The sequence below is a fragment of the Zingiber officinale genome, chromosome 1B (assembly GCF_018446385.1).
Source record: "Zingiber officinale cultivar Zhangliang chromosome 1B, Zo_v1.1, whole genome shotgun sequence".
NCBI classification, from domain to species: Eukaryota; Viridiplantae; Streptophyta; class Magnoliopsida; order Zingiberales; family Zingiberaceae; genus Zingiber; species Zingiber officinale.
The window spans coordinates 117,924,818-117,945,514 of NC_055986.1; the positions used below are offsets into that span (position 1 = coordinate 117,924,818).

The following is a 20,697-nucleotide window of genomic DNA, read 5'->3' on the forward strand; positions in this document are numbered from 1 at the left end:
CTCTCCTTCCTTGCATGCGTATCACTTTCGTGGAAGAAGATTTCCAATGTATCAGCTAGGTATTGCCTCTGCCTATTGGAGCTGACGAGAGACACTAGTTTCATGAATATATGGAGCTCTACCTTTTGCATGCGCCCCACCTACAATGGCATACATATATATATGGCTACAAGAATAGACAGCGACTGGGAGGTTCTTTTCATCTTGAAATATATCAATTATAAACACTCCTAATATAAATATTCACAACTGTAATATATTGATACTTTGAATATATCACAACTAGTTACATTATTTGGAGTGTACTATTATTTATCACGATGATATAGATTGATAATAAGAAAATCCATGCACAAGAGGTTCGATGATAAACAGGATCAAGATAATAGCTGAAAGAAATTGAAGTGGCGTAAAGGTCAGGATCATCCAGAAAAATCAGCTTCAATCCAAAAGGTAAAAGACACTATGTGCATGGACTTTGAGGCTTACCTTCTCATTTATGGGAGACACTGATACCGATCTGTCCCCAACATTGTTTCATTGTTATTTGTCTAGATAGGACTCACATGTAGGCAAACACTTGTGGCTAAAACTTTACGAGACATGGCATGATCTTATTAACATTAACATGCTCGAGAAGGTTTTTTATGTTTCTTCTTTTTGCATTGTGTTTGATTCTGTTGAATTAGTTCTAGTTGAGATATTACTGGCTTTATGGTTGATCAATTAGTTGTCTTGGCCATGTGTTTGGTGATTTGTCAGTCTCATAGATGGATAGGCGGCTAAACATAGTAACTGCACCACAGTGTAATGAGCCATTGGCTGATCAGATATAGACAACCTGCAGGTTGATTCAGTAAGGCAATGAGGATCTATTAATTAGCAAGTTACCACAAAACCATTAAAGGGTTGCAATTAGTTGCACTAAGGGGGATGCAATTAGGTATAATGTGGGTTACAATTGCTCTTGAAAGAATGGTGTTGGTATCTAGAAGACACACATCATGTTGGTAGGGCAATCTGATGGGCGTACCACGGAGTGTGAGCTCGAAGAGAAGGCGTAATGCTCAGATATGTTCTTGTAGAATGCACAACAGATTATCAATCGTCACAAACTACTGATTCCTCATTCCATAAAGACATGTAATATTTGGTCCAAAATGCAGTGAAAATGTTCTTGTAAAACAAATGACAACTTGAAAAAGACAGCTTTAGAAAACTTTACATTTGTGTTTAACAGCCTAAATTGGCACAGACGCAGCAAGTTATGTTAATTGATGCACTGAACTCAATCAAAGACCAAAATAAAGGAATGAATATATGAAATGCAAACTGAATCGAGTAAACAAAAATATACCAAGAGTCAATTTCATCTTCTTTGTGAAGGGTAAAATTACCTCAACTATAACAGAAGCTTTAGCACAAACGCTCAAGCAAATTTCACGTGTGATATCGCTGTTCTTTGAAAATTGAAAGGCAAAACTTTACCTTTATCAAGATTGATTTTTTCCTTCTTCATTTTAACTTTCTGGAAGTCAGTCCTCCCAAGCAGAATCCCATCCGTCTTTCTTCGGGGTCCTTGAAGTGAGATCATTTGACAAAACACTCGTAGTTGGGTGTTTCTCTGCAGACTTTGTGACTGCTTCATCATCCCAATCGTCGTCCCACTCATCCCAGCCATCGACAGCATTAGAGATAATTGTGACACTCGATTGGGGCTGATCACTCAGCTCAATCTGCTGATATGGGATTCCAGAACCATCAACATCCCATCTCTTCCTAAATTGGCAACAGGCCCATATGGCTCCCAAAAGAACCACAGTGAAACCCAAAAGATAAACACCATAGATTGGAGACAGGAGTATCTCAGAAGTTGTGAGTTGCAAGAAATTCCGGTCAGAAACAGGAGCTTCAATTTGAATACTACACTTATTGCTTCCTGAATCTACTAAAATTTCTGTAACATTCCAATCACTTGGAAGATCTATCTGCATGAATAAGTAGCAGATAAGAGCCTGTAGCTTTCCCACAATCAAATTGTGATGACCAAAGGAAAGAAAATTTATAGAAATAAGAGCACGGCTCCATTGATGCATTAACTGGGTCATCATCACATTAACAGATGGTTGCTTAAAATTTTGGAAAGTTCTTAATTTACTACATGAGCTTTAGATTATAATTGACATCAATATCCCAAAAACCATCAAACTATAAAATTGATCTTCGGACACCATAAATTTTATTTGACACAAGCTTGTTCTCGTTATTTCTGGCACCATAAATGATTTTAAACTATACAACTTTTTGTAAATTTGGCTAACACTTTGGTTCACAAGTAGTGTAGCTCTAGCTAGTACAAACATTATTTTGATTTTATTTTCTTCTGCAACTCATTTTGGCTGAAACAATCATTATTTATCAACATTTAAAGACCATACCAGTATGCATTCAAATTATTCAAGCTGCTAATAGCCTTTATTTGTTAGTTACTTATAAATAAATGCTTTATGGAGAAAACTAACATCTTCACTTCATACAAGCAATTTGTAAAATAATCTAGCAATAGAAAACATTTTACCATCTTATAATGCTAATGAAGGACATCTTTCATCAAACCAAATAGGACAATCCACTTGCTGCAAGCTAAATGATAGTGATAAAGAGAATGAACCTTTTTGGAAATATGTTTCGATATAGCTATGTGTATAACAGAAATAGGAAAATCAGATCTTCCTGTAATATTCACATTAGAAGTGTCATCTCCAATATTCTGAATCACAAGGGATAATTTTTTTGAATCTGCAATGAGGAACCAGATATCAATTAAGTATCAAAAAATTGGAGAAAAAATAATTTAACCTATTAAAATTTCACAGCTTCCTCAAATTTTAACATTAATTGCTAGTAAATGCAAAGAAAATTTAGTGTTATGTGGAAAGTACTCCATCAGATAGACAGTTATGTTCTCAAAAGGCTTAGCTTGACTCCTATTTTTGTCCTTGTGCAGAAGCCAAAAATTTTGAAGGTTGCCCTACAAGGCTGGTCTCTTAAGCTAAAAAGGAGAATGTCAAATTGATGTCATCCATTAATGCTGCAATTATAAGTTTAGCAGGCTAGTCGATTTGATACTCCATCAAAAATTGCACCAACCAGAAGCTCAATTACCTTGTACAATTATTAGACTTTTGGAGGAAGGAGCAAAGCATTCCTCAAGGAGATTGCAGTTCTGAATATTTTTCTCACGTGTACTGAGAGAAGAAAGAATTCTCTCTTTTATATTCGGAACAAAGAGACTGATACAAATTTTGTCTGATTCAAATTTCAAAATGACTTCCATATGTTCAGAAGCTAGGAAAGTCTGAGATTGGTCATTCTGAACTTTACTGCCTGGTAATTATAACTTGCTAGTGCATATGCCATCAGAAAGTTCAGCTACTGAAACTAAAGTTTGGTACCTAGAAGATGTATATATAAGTTATTCAGCAACATTCTGAACATGTATCAGCCATGATTTGTCTCTTTTGCGTTTTTTTTTTCTTTACATGTTTCAGTCTAGCTTATAAAACTTGGTATTCTGGCCTTCTGGGTTTTAAATTGAAGCAGATATGACAAATTGACACCTGTTTCAACTGCCAACTTTTGAACGTGTTTGTTTTCTGAGTGCTACTGCTGATCTTTTCAACTTCTGTATGACTTCCGATCATGCACTATACAAATTCTGAACATATATACAACTGCCATTCCTGTGCTCCTTCCTCTATCAATTATTTGATTGATGGACAATGAAGATCTGATTGCTGCAATTCTCTTGCTGCTACTCCTCTGTTTAAAATTCTTTCAATATCTGATAGATTTGCGTTGTGCATAACTGTGCACAACAATGTTCATAACTCTCACACACTGAGAATGACACCACAAAAAGAAACACCAACCATCAAGGAAGCAGAAGTTGATCAATGCCCTTACATTGAACGTGAATGATAGAATGGTAGGACAATCAAACGAGATGATCAAACTGATTGACAATGAGATCCTCAAGTACCTTTTTTGTTGTATCTCAATAGATCATGAAATTACAGTAACTTAGGAAGATGGAGTAACATAGGAAAAATAACATGATCTACATGTTCGTACAACTAATAGCAGTGTCCATGTCCCAGACCTAGCTTAGATATTATCAGATTTGTCCAAGTATTAGCAGCCTCAATATCAGGAGAATAAAATGGGTAAAGCTCTAGTTTACCTTTTGCATCTAATAAAAAAAAAATCAAAGGAGAAATGATCCCCCTCACACCACAGTTCATGATGAGAATGCAGATGGTTTGACCAATTTTAATAGACACATAAGAGCACAAGTAGTGATAGAATGATAAGACAGTGGACGTGCAGGATGAGCTGAAATTTAGTGTTTCCAACCAAGGTTTAACTTCTCTTCCATTTTGCTGGTGTTGTTTGCCCCAAGGAGGAGAAGCAGGATAAAGTAGAGGAGTAGGGGAATAAGAAGAATAGGAGTAAGAGGAAGTTCTCTCAAAGGTTTCAAATCATGAAAGAAACTTGTGGCTCAAGAAGAGCTCGCGATGAAGGTGGTGACTTGAAAGCAAGTAGCGAAGACACTCAAGCTCAGGTTGAAGGCTGCAGAGGGAGTCACTTAGGCAGAGCCCATGATGACAGCGAAAGACACTCACGATAAAGCAGAGTCCTTAAAGAAGACTCGTGACAAAGGCAGAATGCTTATGAGGAGTTGGTGACAAAGAAAGAAGTGGAAAAGGACGTGCCCCCACATGTATCCAGGTGTTAGAGCTTCCAGCATGCTGGGCAGAATGAAAACTTTCACCGGTGCCAACCGGAACAGCTCAAGATTTGAACCATGTTCGAACCTTTGGGGAATGGTTTTGATATATCAAAATGTGTGTGCTTTGGGAATTTTGTATGTATTTTCATACGAATTACTGGAACATTTAGAACTAACATTTTGTAGGGAATTCACTATTGATTCAAGTAGTTAACTCTGGAAAAGGCAAAATGAGAGACATGGAGAAACCTTTTTTTCCTCCTGCAGAATAATACACATGGGAGCTAGGACACAATCGTGTATCAAGTGCATATATTGGAAGCAATGATCGTTGAAGGAATTATGGATGATAATTGATAACTGTTATTAGAGGTATGAATTCCGAGTTAAGAGCATCAATGAACATTCTAACATAAATTGACAATGAATAAAATGGGACGCAGAACTAAAAAAATGACAAAACGATGTTACCTTTTTCAGAATGGAGAAGACAAGCAATTAAATTTCCACAGTGACAGTTAACATACGAAGAATTACAAGTCTCGTTCACTTCCTTGACAACATTATCATTTATGGGCTTCGAAGGCCTGGTACTCCTATCTTTATCGCCTCCTTTGCTTTGGGCGTCAGTTGGATTCCCTGTTGAACCATCACCTTTCTTTTCTTTCTCTCCGGAAGTGGAATTTCTATTAGCATTATGGCTGAGGTGGCTGGACAAAGACGCAGAGCTAGAAGCAGCTGGACGCGTCGAACTGTTAGGGTTTGGAGGAGGTATGCCGCGCGATCGAGAAGGAACCGGAGGTGGTGAAACCTGATCAGGAACTCATCAGACATGTCGTAAAATTTAAGAACAAAGGACAGGAATAGAGAAAAGGGAAAATAGTTTTTACCTTCGAATCGTTTCTTAGAACAGGAGATGAAGCCCCGAATGACAACAACAGAAAGGAAAGTGAAAGAATCGATGCCAAAGATAGAAAATTCTCCATGGCTTCCTATCAAAAAATCTTAAAGGAGCGGAAAGATGCAATCTTGAGGATGAGAAGCAACTCACTGTTTAACATGCGTTGGAATCTCGCACATCGAAACTAAAAGATTCAGTATCCAAACGAAGAATCAGAAGAATACAGATAAAAATGATCTCTAATGGTCGAAGATGGATCGAAGAAGAAATGTATTGGAATGCTTAGAACGGGGGATGAAGACGACGAGTTGGAGCCGACTGCTGAAATGCTCTGGCACAAGGGAGACTTGTACTGAAGCTTCTGATCCAAGTTTTGGTTGATCAAGCTTATGAACAATAATAGCACTCTCCTTGTTTTATGATTATTATTATTATTATTTTTAGTTATTATATATTCAGTTTACAGAAATTTCTATCGACGATCCTATAATTTCGAAAACGCTAGTGACAAATAATTCATTAGTCTAGTATTTTTAGATCAATTATAAATTAATAAAAAAAATTATTTATTAATTCATCAAAATTAAAATTCAATTCTTAAATATGTCTCCTATGATTAAAATTGATTATGCTTACATATGTATTTTTTAATGGCGAATCCAGATAAAAAAAAGATGATGTTAAAAAAAGAGAGCTGGAATTTATCTTCCTTCTTTTTTCCCTCAGACTATAACATAATGATGAAATTTTTTAGGAGCAAGGGGGTGCTTGGGTGCTCAAGCACACCTCTGTTCTCCCTAGATCCACCACTGATATCTCATAGTATTTATATCAGATATTCTATTTAAAATTTTTTACATCAACTATTCTATTCATTTTCTAAATTATTTATTTATGAATAGTATTTTTTTTAAATTTAGAAAAATGAATCATTCCCTAAATATTATAAAGGAATGAGAAGAAATAGATCAATTGTATTATAAAGTGAATATTTAAATTTAATAAAATAATTTTTTTATTTTAAATTATATATTTTAAATAAAAAAATTAGTATAAATATTTTAAATCTATCCTCTAATTATAGAGGTAAATTATAAAATTAATTTATAGTCTATGAGAAGATAGAAAGAATTGTTTTTAGAACATACGTCCTTGTGAATTGTTCGCTTCCCAATATAGCAAAACTGAAATGTTGACTTATAATAGAGGAATATTTCAATTTGCCCCTATAATTTTCTCTCGGTATAAAAAATGCTCCAGAGTTTCTGCCTCATCATTTTACCCTCTTAATTTTGATTTATTTTTAGAATACCAGTAATTCTAACATGCACATTATCTACAGAGTGCAAATTGATGCGTAAAATATAACTGGTATCCCGTAAACTTTAGATTATGTTGGGTAATTTGTTACTGGATATTTTGAAAAAATATTAAATTTATAAATTAAATTAAGGCGATAAGATAATTTAAACCGACAATCTTAGATTATTAATTTTGAAAATTAGGCCTAGTTGTTAGATTATCCGGAAGATTACCGTTTCATATCACTGAGTCCGAAAACAGAGTCGCTAAGTTGGGAGTCAGGAGTTGGGAGCCTGAGTCATCGAGTCGAGAAAAGAATTTGCCGAGAGAAATGTTGAGGTCTGTATTCAATGTAATTTTCTTGAAACAGGTTTGTCCTACCTTCGTCTATGTTTCGATGGTTCTCTTGAATCATCTATTTACCAGGATATAACGGCAGAACCACATACATAACCAAACACTACTCACTTTTTGGACATAGCCTTCTATATATCGAAGCATATTGTTGGTGTATAGATAGTGAGTCAAATCAGGAACAAAGCCAAAACGGTCACAGACATTAATCAAGGGTCTTGCATCTGGAAGTTTAACTTCCATCAGGAAATTTTTTGTTTTCTCAGGATCATAAAAGTTGGATTCCCTTGTTACTCGTTCGACTTCCTTCAACTGTCCAGTCTTTGCTGCAGCCTTAATATACTTGAAGTGTATATCAGGATCTTCACTGTTTTATTCCAGTATAAAAATAATAAGATGAGCACCTTCTAATGTTAGCAAAGAACACACACGCTAAAATTAGTTTGAACATGCACCTGGAGCTCAAGTAAGATCCCAAGAAGAAGTAAAGACCTTCATAAGATTTAAATTCCTCAAATAGTTTTATGCAGGCGTCTACACCTAATTGCTCAGAATATTCTTTGGCAGTCTGCATAAGAGCAACCTTTTATGAACTGAGAAAAGAAACATTGACAAAATTAGGATAAGAGAAGAAAAACCAAGACCTGCACAATTATCTGAAGGTTTCCTCTCAGATTGACTAATAAAAGGTCTTTCATGCACTCCAGAGCCCACTCTCTGGAGAGTGTACCAAAAAACTCAACAAGTGCCTGAATTGAAGTACTTGATTATGGATTAATATCTAACATATTACCAAAATCTATAGTTGGCAGAGAAATCAAATTTACCTGTGGCTCAATGGCATGGGTATTCACAATAACACGTTTTATATCAGGCAATTCTGAGTAATGCTGCAGAATAAACATTAATTGTTTAATAATTGCAATGCAAAGAAATTGCATAGGAATAACTTCGGCAGAGTATTATACCTGAAGGGCTCGCACATACAAGCCAGCTTGTTCACAAAGCTGAGCAATTCGAGGCCTATCATAATGGTTGAACATTCCATTGGCTAATATAGCATCTGCAACATTTGGATATGTCACCAAATTGATCTCCAAAACCTGCATCAGAATACAATGAGGCCAGAGAAGGACAGAAAATCACAGCAGATAAAGAATGATAACAAACTTTATACTAGAAGGATAAAATGATAAATCATACCTTTGTTTGAAGAAATGCATGCTCCGGTAGATTTGGCTTCAACACATCTAGCAGGAATGCTGTTGCCTCTCGAATCAAATTTCTCTGAAAAGCAAAAAAAAAAAAAAAATTATAGAGATCATAGCAATTAGAATACAACTTCACAAAAAGATGAAAAATCAAGGAAGCTAAACTATAAAATTGCAGATTGTGCACTTTTGCTATAATAAGCTTGTGCATTTATCATCATCTCCGGTGAACACTAAGCTTACAGGGAAGTATATGAACCTGGAGAAAGAGATCAGTTATTGTATTATAATCGACTGGGCAGCCTCCCTCCATTTGTGACATCATAAGAGCAAAATTGACTGCTCCCTGCAAATTTATATGCATATGAATTTGAATGGACAAATTTTGCAATAGAAATTTGTCGAACAAATTGAATGCAAAAAAAACAAAAAGACAATGAAAGAACGAATCATAGTGCAAGCAGTGAGAAGCTTAAAAACACATCATGGTGAATAATTCAAAGTATTTTTATAACATACTACATTAGATTCACCATAAGCCCAATAATGAAAAAAAAATACCTGAGGATCAGTCCTTAGAATTGTCTGGAGAAGGAAAAGATAATCAGGTGTATAGCCCACCTGCAATCAAGAACAGGCCAATGATTAGTTGACTAGCATTTTTGATAAAAATCTTTCTATAGATATAATCATTCTTCAAAGTAAATCTGCATATACAAATGGCCTAGAGTAATGGATCTTGTACATGCCAAACAAGCGTGTAACTCCTAAAAAAAAGTACCTGCTTTGAGTAAATAAGTATCTTGTCAAACTCCCTCTGCTCAGCAAAAGCGGCAACAACTTTAGGAGTCGCCCTTGCTTTAATGTAGATCTTCAGTGCAAGATCATTGTCCACTGTCTAAAGAAATATCACTCATAGATGGTCAACTCAATCTCTTGTGTGTGATGACTAGTAAATTCTACATGGCAATGGCACATAATGAAATACAGCAACATTAGGAGGCCTCTGTGTTTGCTACTTTGAGATTTTAGCTCACTAACCTTTACAAGATCCCCAAGTTCTTCACTTCAATCAAGTTTGTCTTCAGCCAACCAATTTTCCAATAAATTTTCTGGTTCACAACAAGCCGGGATAACTCAAAAGACTCAAAAGCATTTAGTCTCCCTCTTGTTAATAGTGTTCCAAAGTATTGCAACAGTGGTGGTGTTTGGCCAGATTGGACAGGAACACTCTAAAGAGAATAAATAGAAACAAACAGAACTTAATAATGCTGAATGTTTACAAACAATAATAAATAAGTAAATTGCAATAAAAACAAATAGACTTCCAACTTATTTCTACAGAATACAAGCTTTGAAAAAATAGAAATTTATACAAAAGGACAAAAATTGAAAATATTACCTGAAACTTTGCTACAATCTCTGGAGTCGGAAGAAGGGCTTGTGGAGATTCTACAGCAAGTTCAGCAGCCTCCTTGTATTTTGTCTGGGAGAATAGTTCTTGGAACCTTTGTACAACCTGAAGACAGGAGAGAATATTTGTTAACATTACTGTAACCACTTTTCTTCAGGTTAACCAGCAGTACAGTTGACTTAAAGCAAGCAATAGGAGTTAATGGTTTGAGCATTTGGTAGGATTATAGATGCAGTAACATAAAATCTCATGCCTTGTACTCTGTAAACACAAAGGATGAATTAGTTTGTCACAATATTTCACTAAGTGAATACGCAAAGAAGAAGAACCTAAATTTTTTTTGCTATTGGTGTCTATCCATGACAGACACTAGAGTAAGGATGGAAATGTTCTTCCTATATAACAAAACTTGTATAGTAAATTATCCTTGAAAGCAGAAGCTGCTTGAAGGATGTTATATTGCTGTTCATTTATGTGGTGGCCTGTCCAAAAGTAAGTATTAATCGGTTCAGCAAGTATCACACTCTATTCAAAGGTAGTTGTCATCGGTCATTTTATCGTCATACACCTTAACAGAACGATGATGAAGAACAAAAATATTGGCATTTAGCTGAGACTGCATGAACACTACAGCTCCACATTAAAGGGTATTAGGGGAAGTAAATAAAGTATTTACCAAATTCTCTGCTCCTGGAAGGTTTCCATGTTTTGCAAGGTTAACAGCGAGCTCCAAATTGTTTAGCTATGAAAAAGAAATTTTAAATTTGAAACCAAGGTAGCATAAATATTCAAAAAGAAAATGCCAGTGCAATAGCATTCTTGGTTACTGACAAATGGCACAATAGTTGCTTCATTGACAGTAGCCAGTAGAAATTGTCCCCTTCGATTTACTGCATAAAAACCTCCAACATTTGAGGCCTCTGCTGCAAGGAATATAGGATCTGGACTGATGCGATTTCTGTAAACTGCTGTTGCTGTTTCCAGATCGTATACAAATAGCAGGCCGAGCTTTGTGATAGCATATATCAAACTGTACTTTTGGGATATCTGCCCAAAGGAAACACCTAATTGGGTCAGAATGTAAGTAGCACTTGTATATGGCTATGAATATTAAGTGATAAATCTTCTTGAATACCTGCATTGCCACTGGAAAATCATCTGCAAAATCTGGAGGAAAGAACAGATCTGTTTGCTTCTTTGTGAATCCTGGCTTTCCTGATAAAAGATATCTTTTTATTTCAGAATGAGAAAAGCAGATTAATAGGAGATTGACCAAAATGCTATGATCTCTCATGCACACTAAAAAGGGAGAAAAATATTATTCTTGCAATTTTATTCATGCATATTTTCAATAAATATAATTGTTCCAATTGCCAAATGTTGGAGAACTTAATATATAAGATCCTGTCAAAATGGGACTCTTGTACCCACACTTGACGTCATGATAAGATAAGACAGATTTCTCGAATTAACTTTTTCTATTTCTAGTGAATATAGTGCCAATAGAGAGAGAATAGAGTACCTGGTTGAGCACCTAATTCAATGACATGCAATTTTGAAGTGATCTGTCCAACATTCACTGTCTTTGATGCAAAACAAACAAGAATTGAAGGTTTATCATTCCCAGCCAGCTGTGAAATATATGGTCGAAGTAAATAATGGGAGGGGAAAGATGGAACTCCTGCATGGGTTAGTAATTTAGTATAAAGAAATAAAGCACAAATATCTTACCTTAAATGATGCAAACGATGCCGCATGAGCTTCAAGTGCCTGGCTCCGCTGCTGGTCAACAGAAAAGAGCTGCATATTTCCCTTGACCAGTTGTGGCCTCTGCAAGGAGAATTCAGTTACACAACAAGCAGTAGACAATCAAGAATATCATCATTCAACAAGAAGCTGTGGCCCATAAAGAAAAAGGTAGAAGATGGAAGAGATAGCATTGAGAACAGAAATATATGATCAACAACCCAGCAATGACACAGATGACAGAACTACTATGGTTATTCCAATCTTGGACAAATAATAACAAGGAACAAAAGTTATCCATAACCACATCACAAGAGCATAATTTACTTTAATATATATCAACAACCCAGCAATGACATAGAACTACTTTGCTTATTCAAATCCTGGACAACTAATAACAAGTAACACAAGTTTCCAGGACCACCTCACAAGACTTGCATATACCATTCTTTTAAAGAAACACCCTGCACAAGCTGTAGTCTTTTTTTCTAGAGAGAAAAACCTGAAAGATAGGTTTAGGAGCCTGAATATGAGTTATAACAAAATTCTAATACTTTCTGCAAACAAACATCAAAATAAATGCAATCATATATTGTTTCTTCGTTATACTACAATCGAACAGCAATCCTTCTAATATTAGTTGATACTCTGCTATTCAGGATTGCACATAACTATCAACAATTTCCAAGTTTGGGCTCTTACCATTTTTACTAGTGAATGAGTTTAAACTTCCATAGTTGGCAGTATATCTAGAATAGGATTTCTATCTAATTGCCATCCTGGTCACTGTCTAGATGGCAAAAGGATTTGACTATGAAGCAAGAATGATTAACTACAAAGGTTGCTTATATTTAGCATTGGTTGCCATTTCTTGGTAATATGAAATGGTTTGAGAGTGTCCAATCAACTGTGTGTACTTTCTAAGCCAAATATACACAAGCATACACTTGATGTTCCTAGTTGACTACCACCAAGCTCCTCAAATTTTGATATTCACAACATAACAGATATGGTTTTACCTCTGGAGTACCTGGTGCAATTCCAATAAGCACAAGCCATGTCTCAGAGGGGTCACATCTATAGTTGATGATCTGGTTATTTGTCAAATTAGAAGTTCAATCAAACATCTTGATAGGCTCTGCTTCACCTGCATTAGAATGGGGATGAAGTATACATTTTCCAACTATACATTCACTACTAGCATGTTCTTCAATAGATACAAATACAATTACAAGTCATTCTTCAACCATGTATTACCTTCTATTGGCCAATGATAAACTGAAGTTTGTGTAACTATACCCAATATCTTTGGGGTGATCCATTTCCAAAAGACAACCTGTCAAGTCATGCAACATAACTAAGAAATAAGAAGAAATAACAAGACTATATTTTGAATAAAAGCTGCACTGAAAAGACTAATACTTACTGAATTAACATCATTAACTGTTCAGGCATCTGATGAGATTTGATTTTAGTCTTTGCTTCAATATTGAATACCTGCAAATGATCTTGAGTAGTTCCTGGTATTTGGGCTGCAAAATTTGGATTACGAGTTCCATCAACACCAAAACAGAATGGAGTTAAATGTACAGAAAAGGAATTCAATCTTAATTGTCAGGGAAATGGAGAATCCAAAATGAAGATATATGCAAATCTTTTCCTCATTACTTTTTTTTAATAAACATGCTTTGTTATTCTGTTACTCCCTGCAAACTCAGATATATTGTCATCATAATGCTAAAACAAAGTAGAAAAGTAAAAGAATTTGATGATGACTTATATGTTTACTTCCATGAAAAATAAAATTCAATGGCATAAGAGCAAAGAGCATACAGGTTTTGTTGCACTGTATTAGTTGACTACTACAAGTTATCCTAGTGACATCAAGACCAACAGCTTCCAGCTGCATCTCCTGATCAATAACCAACTCCTATTTCTAGATGGTCTTAAGTTGGCCTTAAGTCGGCAAAGTACAACTTACCACGTTTCTTTAAATAGCATCATCTCATTCATATAAACAGGAAAAAAGTATCCACTAGACAAAGCAACTGGACACTTAATGTGGGTGGAAACTCCCACTTGTCACTGTTGGATGGCCACATATGTGCGAGGAAGAGTACAATAGGTTCAAACAATAAATAATCAAAGGAGTAGAATTGATCCATCCAGAGAGTGGGATGTATTTCCTAACCAAGGTTCTAGCTAAAGAATTATAGCTGGTAGACTTCTATAATCTAATATAATTACACAACATTGAAACTTTACAGAATGTACATAGAAGTTGTATGCAATTTTAGTTCATATTTGTTAATTACCTGGTGCACATAAAAAAGGCAAACTGTTTAATGCAAGAGGCAAATTAAAAACCTGGCTAAATTGTGGGAGATAGTATATAGCTTCCATTAGAAAGCAAAGGGATCATCTTGATTGGCTTAAAAGTATGTTGGAAGTACTATGTTGCATTGAAAATAAAAAATTAATCAATTAATTAAATAACAGCCGGAAATTACAATTTGATTACTTATCCATGTTTTGAGCAATATAGTGACCTTTAAGAGCAAGAATCCTGCTGTTGGGATTCATCAAAGCAGAGTCTGCAGTAATTGGCCTCCTCAGCGGCTGCATCGGCATATTCATGTCGACAATGACCACACTGTTCTGCGGAGAGGTCTCCCTAACACATATGTACTTGTCCGATTCCATAGTAACATGTGTAAACGTGATGAACTGAGGATTGATCCCGATGCTCGGAAGCTGCAAATCACATCGAGAACCATCAGAATCCACTTAGATGATATTTTCCCGCATTGGAGAACATAACAATAGTCCCCCCGGGTCATTTTCCATATATCAAGAACTACTTGAGCGGATCAGAAACAAATCAAAGAAATGTTCCTAAAACTGAGCCAGAATCCTTAATTTCAGTGCTTCCAAGTTGGATCACAATACAAGGGAAGTGAGAACAAGTGAAAACCGTCAAAGCTTCCCGCATAACGATCGGGGCGTTGGCCGCAGCCATTGGGCCTGGATCTGGCCTCTGCTAGGGCTCCTGCAGTCAGAGAAAGACGAGAAGGGAACCGAAGGCCCCTCTTCAGATCTGAAGGTGCGGAACCCTTCCGGCGATTCCACGTAGTGGAACGACGAGAAGACTAGTGGAGATCTGACCAGCCGATGGATCAAATCGCCAACTATCTATATATATAAGCATCGTATCGCAAGACGAGAGCGAAAAAATAAAGAATTGACTTGAATTGGAAAGTTTTGAAATTGCATAAGAGCACTCGAAATATTTGACATTTTTTTACCGCAGGACAAAAATTACTTAAACCCTAAAATGTTTACCTCGGCCTTAATTGTGCTTCTTACTTATTTGAGGATTTGTTTCATAACACGTATCAATAATCCTTCAAACATTTTCTTTGGATCGGAGAGGATGTAGGAGGACAGTACATTCATTATTCACATAAATAATTCATTCCCATCAGTGAAAACGATCGCAATTAAACTCCTCTACTTTCTATTTCTTCCAATTGAAAAATAAAAACTAATGACATTTTCTCCTCTCTTGTTTTTAGCTTGTGCTTCATACACTAACAAATTCCTTTTAAAATATGATAAAATCATCTATTATCTAGTGTCTTGTACTTCTAAGTTCTAATTAAATCATCAGTATTCTAATTAATGCAAGTAAGATTCAAATGTTGTGTTAATTAATTCAAACTTTGACGTGAAGCAACTAATGAAGGGAGAAGAGGAAAAGATTCTTATGATTAATGGACAAGAATTGTGGAGAACAACAAATCAAATTTTGGCTTAAATTATTTAGTTATTTTATTTTAATATTTGAATAAATAATCTATTTCGCTTACTCCTATACCTAACTTGATTAGCTTAATTATATAGTAAATCTGTTCATCTCTTCATTTGTATTCGTAATAATTACTAATAACAAGTATTATATATATATATATATATATAACAATGCCAACCTCAAGTTGAATACCCCAGTCCAAAAATTTTATGTACACACGTAACATGTGGATTGATCTGAATGTTTCGTTTTTTTCCCCCTCTAACTTTTTGCCTACTTTATGTTTCAAAGTTCAAGAGAGGTGAACTAACAAACACAAATTCTAGGCCTTCTAGGCCTCCCGTGTTCATTATTTACAGAGCCACGCCAGTTTACAACAACCCGTGGGAGCCTGCAGCAGCAGAAGGAAGCAGTGTAGGAAGAAAAACAGTAGTCATCTTTTCCTTCTCTCGGTGAGTCCATTCCTCCACCCCTTCCCCATCCCCTTGCTATAGTTTCTTCTTCTTCTTCTTCTGCGTCACTTTCATGACCAGATGTATTTATTGAGGCAAATTATAAAGAGTTCCAAAATATTAATTCTTTCCTCGGCTTCTACGTTTGCTTTGGTAGTTGTAGTGTTCCGTTCGGTAGGGATGATAATGTGAGTACCAGACCAGGTTTAAAGTGAAGATAAAGGAACATATCAGGTTTAATTTTATACGTCCACTGTTGCTGTATCTTAACAAGAAAGTGAGGTGAGAGATATAATATCAAGGCAATCACAAGTTGGCAACATCTATATGTTCCTCATATGATGTATGAATCATTCGCCATTTGTTTCCCTCTGATGTCTCGTGTACTTTGCCTGCAGGGTCAGCTTCTCACCTCATCAGAATGCAGATGTCCAAGACAAGGTATGTGTGCAATTAATGTATGCCATTCCAATTCGCATTGCTCTTTGTGATGACCACTTGGCCTCAGTTCCAGTTGATTAATTATTACCTTTTGGGATCCAAGGGAAGTATATTGAATTGGAATGCAACAGAATGGTCACTTTGTTTCTTCCTTATCTTGGCGCACTAAGGACACCGGATTTGTGTCCTCACCATGTGATGTTTGAATCTCTCTCTGTACTCTTCTTGCGGCACTCTCTTCTGTCAGTGTCATGGCACATGTTATATACAAAGGCGATTTAGACTGCTTGTCCAATTTTCTCCCTCAGTTTGTGATTATCCTAATCTCCTTCATTTGCTCTGCAGTTTCTTATCCTTTTTATTTCTTATCAGTCTTCTCCTACTTCAGATCTGCTTTCTCCTTTTTATTTCTTTCTTTTTTTTGTGTGTGTGTATGAATTTTACCTTCAAATGTGCTTTGTTTGGAAATCTTAATCAGAAATGGGTCCTCAGAAATTTCAAGTAAGACTTCGACAATGATACTGCAATCAAAACGGGTGTCCAAGTTGGTTGTATCTGAATCAACCACCTCGTTTTCAAAACCTTCAATGGATACCAGTCCCAAGATTGAATGCCGGTCGGCTAAAACCATGGACACCGAGGTAGTTTTTTAATGCAGAGATTTGTATAAAGTAATGATTTTTGGGCATCGAGGATTAAATTCTCTTCTCGTGATTGCAGAAGAGGCGGCCAAGCAAGGTCACGGAACTGGAATGCCAAATCACGCAGCTCCAGAAAGAGCTGAAGAAGAAGAGCGATCAACTCAGCTCCGCCGAGTCCAGCAGGCGCCGAGCTCAGCAGGAAGTAGAGGAGGCTAAGAAGCAGCTCGTGGCGATGTCGGCGAAGCTTCATGATTCGCATGCCCAGATGGAGGAGCTCTCTGCGGCCGAGGACGCCCGGATCCAAGAGCTCAGAAAGATCTCCCAAGAACGCGACCGCGCATGGCAGTCCGAGCTGGAGGCCGTCGAGAACCAGCACAGCGTCGACAACGCTGCGTTAGCCGCCGCCACGAGCGAGATCCGCAGACTCAAGCTGCAGCTCGAGATGGTGCTCCGTTCCGAGGCCGCATTGGCGGAGAAGACTCAGCTCGATCGGTTACAGCTCCAAGCCTCGGATAAAAGCCTCGCGGAGTTGTCGTTCGCCGTCGAGAACCTCAATCTTAGGCTCGTCGGCAGCGAGAGAGCGGAGGCCGAGGCCAAGTCCATGCTCACCGACACGAGGAAGCAACTGGAGCTTGCTCAGAACACCATCGAGTCCCTCCTCACCGACGGATCCAAACTCATGGAGTCCTTCAGTATCGTCGCCACTGAGCTCAAGGAGTCCAGATTTCGAGTCAGAGTACTCGAAGAGAGCGTGAGGAAGTTGCAGGAAGAGCAGTATGCAGCTCATGTCCATGCTTTCGTTGATCTCGCCAATGCAAAGGCACTCTGTTTTGGTTCTTCGGATTGTGAAGAAAACCAGTTGATGACAGCATTAGAAGATTATTGGGTGACGCATCAAGCAGAGCAGATTGAGAGCACTGTGAGGATCCAGTGCGCTTATGAAATGATGGAGAAAGAGCTTGCTGATTCCAAACTCAGAGAACAAGAATTAGAATTGAAACTAGGCGATGCAAAATTAGAGTCCGCTCTGCTAAAGGCCAATCTACTTGACAGGGAAGCGGAGCTTCGAAAAATCTCAGATTTGAACAAAAAATTTCTTCAAAAAGTGGAGAAAGAACGAGAAGACATGAAACTAACGCAGTCAAGTGCTGATGTTGCAGTTTTAAAGATCAAACTTGCAGATAATGAAGCAGCACTCGGGAGAGCGTGCGAGGAGAATGAGCAGCTGAAACTTGAGCTGCGGAGGAACGATTCGGAGAAGCAGAAAGCTTATGAAGAAGCTATTTCGGAGATGAATTCAGCGAGGACAGCGGAGAAGGCGGCACTGACGGAGCTCGGATTTGTAGCCCATGAAGTTGAAAAGAGCAAAGAGATGGCGGCGAGGGTGGCGGGCGAGTTTGAGGCAACTAAAGTGGAGAAATCTGAAATGGAAATGGAATTGAGGAAGCTGAAATTGCAAGCGGAGCAGTGGAAGAAAGCAGCTGAAACTGCAATCCTGATGCTTACAGACTCCGAACACAAGCCGGGAGCCGGAAAGCTCAAGAACTTGCCTTCAGCTGATGACTTGGACGACGAATCTTACAGGAAGAAAAAGAGTTATGTGCTTAGAAGAATCAAAGGGATGTGGAACAAGGAGCAGAAGTAGCTTGTCTTAACTTTGCTTTCGATCGACCTTTTAGGTGAAAAACAAATGCTAGTTTGATTGTATGTGTGAATAAGCGTTGTGATTTACGGAGTTATAACGGAAATAGTTATCCTTTTTTGTTCACCTCATTCTCTGTATCTACATTCAGTGTTATGAATCCTTATAACCCAACTACCCAAGGGACAGACAGCTGGATCCAATTTAGAACATTCTCTTGGGATTTCAGCCTGCTCATAAGTCATAACATGTGGAAATTAGATTACCATTATCTTTAATATATTTGAATTGGATCACCCTTAATCTTTCATCAACCTCATAACATGTGGTTTAATATATTTAAGTTTGGCTTGGGTTTAATCTTCTTAGACTTCAATTTGGTTGGAAAGCAAATCCCTTTATGAACATGATGAAGTATTACAAACTATCTAGCTGGATTGCTTGGTAGACAGTATGACATCTCAAGTTCAGATTATGACATGATGACAAGAGGCATATCTAATGGTGTAGGACCTAGAATAAAGAGGCACATACTTTAGGTGTGTTTACTCGCTGATGCGATGGTAAAAGAGTTCACTATGGATGAGTCAAAATTAAGAAAAGTAGTTGACGTAGAGGTTAAAGTTAAGATGATTAAAAGTATGGAATCATCGGATCATCAAAGTTAGCCGAACAGATGACTGGCCAATCAGGCCTGAAGGGTCCAATCGGGCATGGCCACCCACTCAGCGAAAGGAGGGCCTAGTATCATGGTATTGCCCAGAGGCTCATCCGACCAGATCGTTCGTCCAACCGGGCGATAGGCAGCGACCCGATTGTCAGATGACTAAAAAGAGAAGAACATATGTTCCCAACTGTGACGACCCTATAAGGGCTAGTCTGACCGGATCGCTTGTCTAGCCATACGAGGAACAACCTACTAGTCAAGCGATCATGGAGAAGAACAACCTAGAGCGACCGAGCAAAGGATCCCGGTCGAGCGACTCCTCCGTTCGGCCCAACAGTGGGACCCCTTGCTTAACCCATCGTATCCTTTTAGGAATTGGTGCCGCTGACAACAGAGCATGGTCAACAAGCAAATAGTATGGCGAAAGCTTCCACTGTCATGTCAGGGATTTGCACGCCCTATTAAGGAAAAGTGTCAGGGATACTTTCTTGACTAGTCCTTTAATAGGACAATTGGGAAACATGCACATACTTTGAGAAGCGTGCACGTACGCTATAGGGTCACTATACAAAGGAGGGATCCATGCATCTGAGAAGATATGCATTATTTGTGATTGCGCTCTTGTTGCTACAGTTTCTTTGCTCTTCACTGTTGCTGGTGACTGACTTGAGTATCGGAGGGCCAATGTCGGGGACCCCTTCCCTGGCCCGGTATTGACGTTCTTGGTTTTGCAGGGCGGAGCAGAGTCTTCACACGTTCAATCGCAAAGTCACATCCCCAGCCAACTGTCTTCATCATTTTCGGACAGGATCATATTGACACCGTCTGTGGGAACTTAACTTATATCCGAGACGTGAAGATGGAGGACGTTGGAGGACTTACGACCATGGCGTTGATGTAAGAAGAATTGGACATGCTGATACAAGCACGAGTGGCCAAGATGTTGGAGCAGCAGCAGCGGGTAATAGCCGATCGCCAAGTAAATGAACCCGCGGCGTCAGCAACCGGCCGACAGGCTGGCCATCAAAACCAAGCGGATAACACCGCTGCTCACAGGCCAAACAACAAGCCGATTGACACATTTGGAGATGCACCAAATGCGTCGATCCCCTTTCACCGAGCGTTGTTCCACACCCCTTCAGAGGAATAACGCTGAGCGGATAGAGAACAAGGATCCTTCTCGGACGACTCGCCTATCCGAGACGGACGAAAGGGTAAAGCACCTAGGCTCGATGACTCCCCCGAATGGATAAATAGACGGTTCTCGCAGGGGATCTTGGACGACCCAATACCACGACATTACACGTCATTGATGATCGGGGA

The 20,697-nt window shown here is 37.9% G+C and overlaps 3 protein-coding genes across 10 annotated transcripts; 1 reads left to right on the forward strand and 2 right to left on the reverse strand.

Annotated features, from left to right (window-relative positions):
* Positions 1-1,196: 1,196 nt before the first annotated feature.
* On the reverse strand, positions 1,197-6,076 carry LOC121975187. Its single transcript, XM_042526657.1, has 4 exons — positions 5,683-6,076; positions 5,264-5,603; positions 2,672-2,799; positions 1,197-1,988 (listed from the first exon to the last, which is right to left on the reverse strand). The coding sequence occupies exons 1-4, from the start codon at positions 5,776-5,778 to the stop codon at positions 1,536-1,538; spliced, it is 1,017 nt and encodes a 338-aa protein (XP_042382591.1). The 5' UTR covers positions 5,779-6,076; the 3' UTR covers positions 1,197-1,535.
* A 1,315-nt stretch (positions 6,077-7,391) lies between these two features.
* On the reverse strand, positions 7,392-15,189 carry LOC121975193 (clathrin heavy chain 1-like). Of its 6 annotated transcripts, none has more exons than XM_042526680.1 (16): positions 14,695-14,958; positions 14,270-14,474; positions 13,147-13,252; positions 12,978-13,056; positions 12,740-12,867; positions 11,706-11,804; positions 11,497-11,605; positions 11,110-11,189; positions 10,806-11,021; positions 10,651-10,716; positions 9,963-10,079; positions 9,602-9,792; positions 9,342-9,458; positions 9,122-9,181; positions 8,820-8,906; positions 8,553-8,636 (listed from the first exon to the last, which is right to left on the reverse strand). In XM_042526680.1, exons 6-12 carry the CDS (start codon positions 11,778-11,780, stop codon positions 9,604-9,606), a joined length of 852 nt encoding a protein of 283 aa, XP_042382614.1. In that variant the 5' UTR covers positions 11,781-11,804; positions 12,740-12,867; positions 12,978-13,056; positions 13,147-13,252; positions 14,270-14,474; positions 14,695-14,958; the 3' UTR covers positions 8,553-8,636; positions 8,820-8,906; positions 9,122-9,181; positions 9,342-9,458; positions 9,602-9,603. The 6 variants fall into 6 exon arrangements, with proteins under 6 accessions (XP_042382606.1, XP_042382614.1, XP_042382622.1 ...); XM_042526688.1 differs by having other exon boundaries at positions 9,342-9,519; XM_042526707.1 differs by lacking the exons at positions 8,553-8,636; positions 8,820-8,906 and having other exon boundaries at positions 9,121-9,181; positions 9,342-9,454.
* Positions 15,190-15,865: 676 nt separating this feature from the next.
* On the forward strand, positions 15,866-18,833 carry LOC121975218 (interactor of constitutive active ROPs 3-like). Of its 3 annotated transcripts, none has more exons than XM_042526739.1 (5): positions 15,875-15,983; positions 16,141-16,265; positions 16,382-16,424; positions 16,903-17,065; positions 17,145-18,833. In XM_042526739.1, exons 3-5 carry the CDS (start codon positions 16,405-16,407, stop codon positions 18,708-18,710), a joined length of 1,749 nt encoding a protein of 582 aa, XP_042382673.1. In that variant the 5' UTR covers positions 15,875-15,983; positions 16,141-16,265; positions 16,382-16,404; the 3' UTR covers positions 18,711-18,833. The 3 variants fall into 3 exon arrangements, with proteins under 3 accessions (XP_042382662.1, XP_042382673.1, XP_042382681.1); XM_042526747.1 differs by having other exon boundaries at positions 16,141-16,217; XM_042526728.1 differs by lacking the exon at positions 16,141-16,265 and having other exon boundaries at positions 15,866-15,983.
* Positions 18,834-20,697: the final 1,864 nt, after the last annotated feature.